At 39.8% G+C, this 1066-nt stretch overlaps 1 protein-coding gene across 1 annotated transcript in view; it reads left to right on the top strand.

Moving 5' to 3' along the window:
* The window catches only part of LOC101858795 (collagen alpha-2(VI) chain), a 5265-nt gene extending 4661 nt beyond the window's left edge, over nt 1-604 (top strand). Inside the window, exon 5 of the mRNA XM_013085203.1 lies at nt 474-604. Within this exon, the coding sequence (XP_012940657.1) occupies nt 474-604 (131 nt within the window). The remainder of the gene's footprint in view (nt 1-473) is intronic.
* The last annotated feature ends 462 nt before the right edge of the window (nt 605-1066 follow it).

Here is a 1066-nt window from a genome sequence, read left to right as displayed (position 1 = left end):
GGGGGGGGGTTCTTATGCGATAAAATAGTTGTAAGAGAGACTGAGGTAGCTAAAAATGCCTACAACTCAAATTCCATAATTTTGAGCCGAATCGGGACTTTGAGGGTGTAGCCCCCCTCCTTAACTCTTTGGGGACCACAGTTAGGTTAGCAAAAGATTTTGCCAGTATGTTAGTATTTCAACGCCTATAAAATGGCAACTTTCACTGTAGGCTTCCTAGGAGGTTAAAATTGTTTCCCTATGCTACCAGGTCTGCTTGGGTAGTAATAATGTTGTAAAGTGTATAGTGATTGTTGTTGAGCTCGAATTAGTGTGAAACAAAATGCAGTTCTCCGACATGTGCTGCTTCCGGGCTCTTAGATGACTTCTTTATCTACACACATTATAAATTAATCTTTTACTGTATCTGATACCCAGAAATATATGCAATAACTTGTATGCTATTAAGCATACAAATTATTTGTGTTTCTAAGGGTACGAACACGGTGACACGGACAGACAGGGACAGCTATTTGCTGTCGCACAGGGAAGGACAGGCACAGGGAAATGTGGTCACATTCAAACAGGCAGCAAGAGACAGCAACATTGTCAATCATGGCGCTGACAAAGAAGAAGAAACTCTTATTATTATTTTGGTTACGACGGAAATTAAGACGTTCACGAATTTCTCATTGAAGATATGCGGTTCATCCTATTAACAAAAAACCCTTTTTGTTAGGTGAATATCACCATCTCCTCTCACAGCTTGTGAATGAAGAGGAAAAATTCATTGAATATTTTCAAATGCAGCCCACTGCTTCAATATATTATAATCACGATTAGCGTGATGTTTTTCGCTCTTGTCATAAATTGCTGGCCTTTCTTGCACCGCAATGATCAGTTTCTCTTCAAAATCCTCCATCTTGACAAGAACAATCCCTGTGATCGTATCTTTATTTAACTCCCTTGAAACAGACAGACAGGAAGCCTACAGTGAAAGTTGCCATTTTATAGGCGTTGAAATACTAACATACTGGCAAGATCTTTTGCACGCACTTTTCGGATTTTCCTGACTATCGCTGGCTGT

The sequence above is a fragment of the Aplysia californica genome, unplaced genomic scaffold (assembly GCF_000002075.1).
Source record: "Aplysia californica isolate F4 #8 unplaced genomic scaffold, AplCal3.0 scaffold00356, whole genome shotgun sequence".
Lineage (NCBI taxonomy): Eukaryota > Metazoa > Mollusca > Gastropoda > Aplysiida > Aplysiidae > Aplysia > Aplysia californica.
The sequence above is the reverse complement of the archived record's forward strand: the minus strand, read 5'-3'. Positions and strand labels throughout refer to the sequence as shown.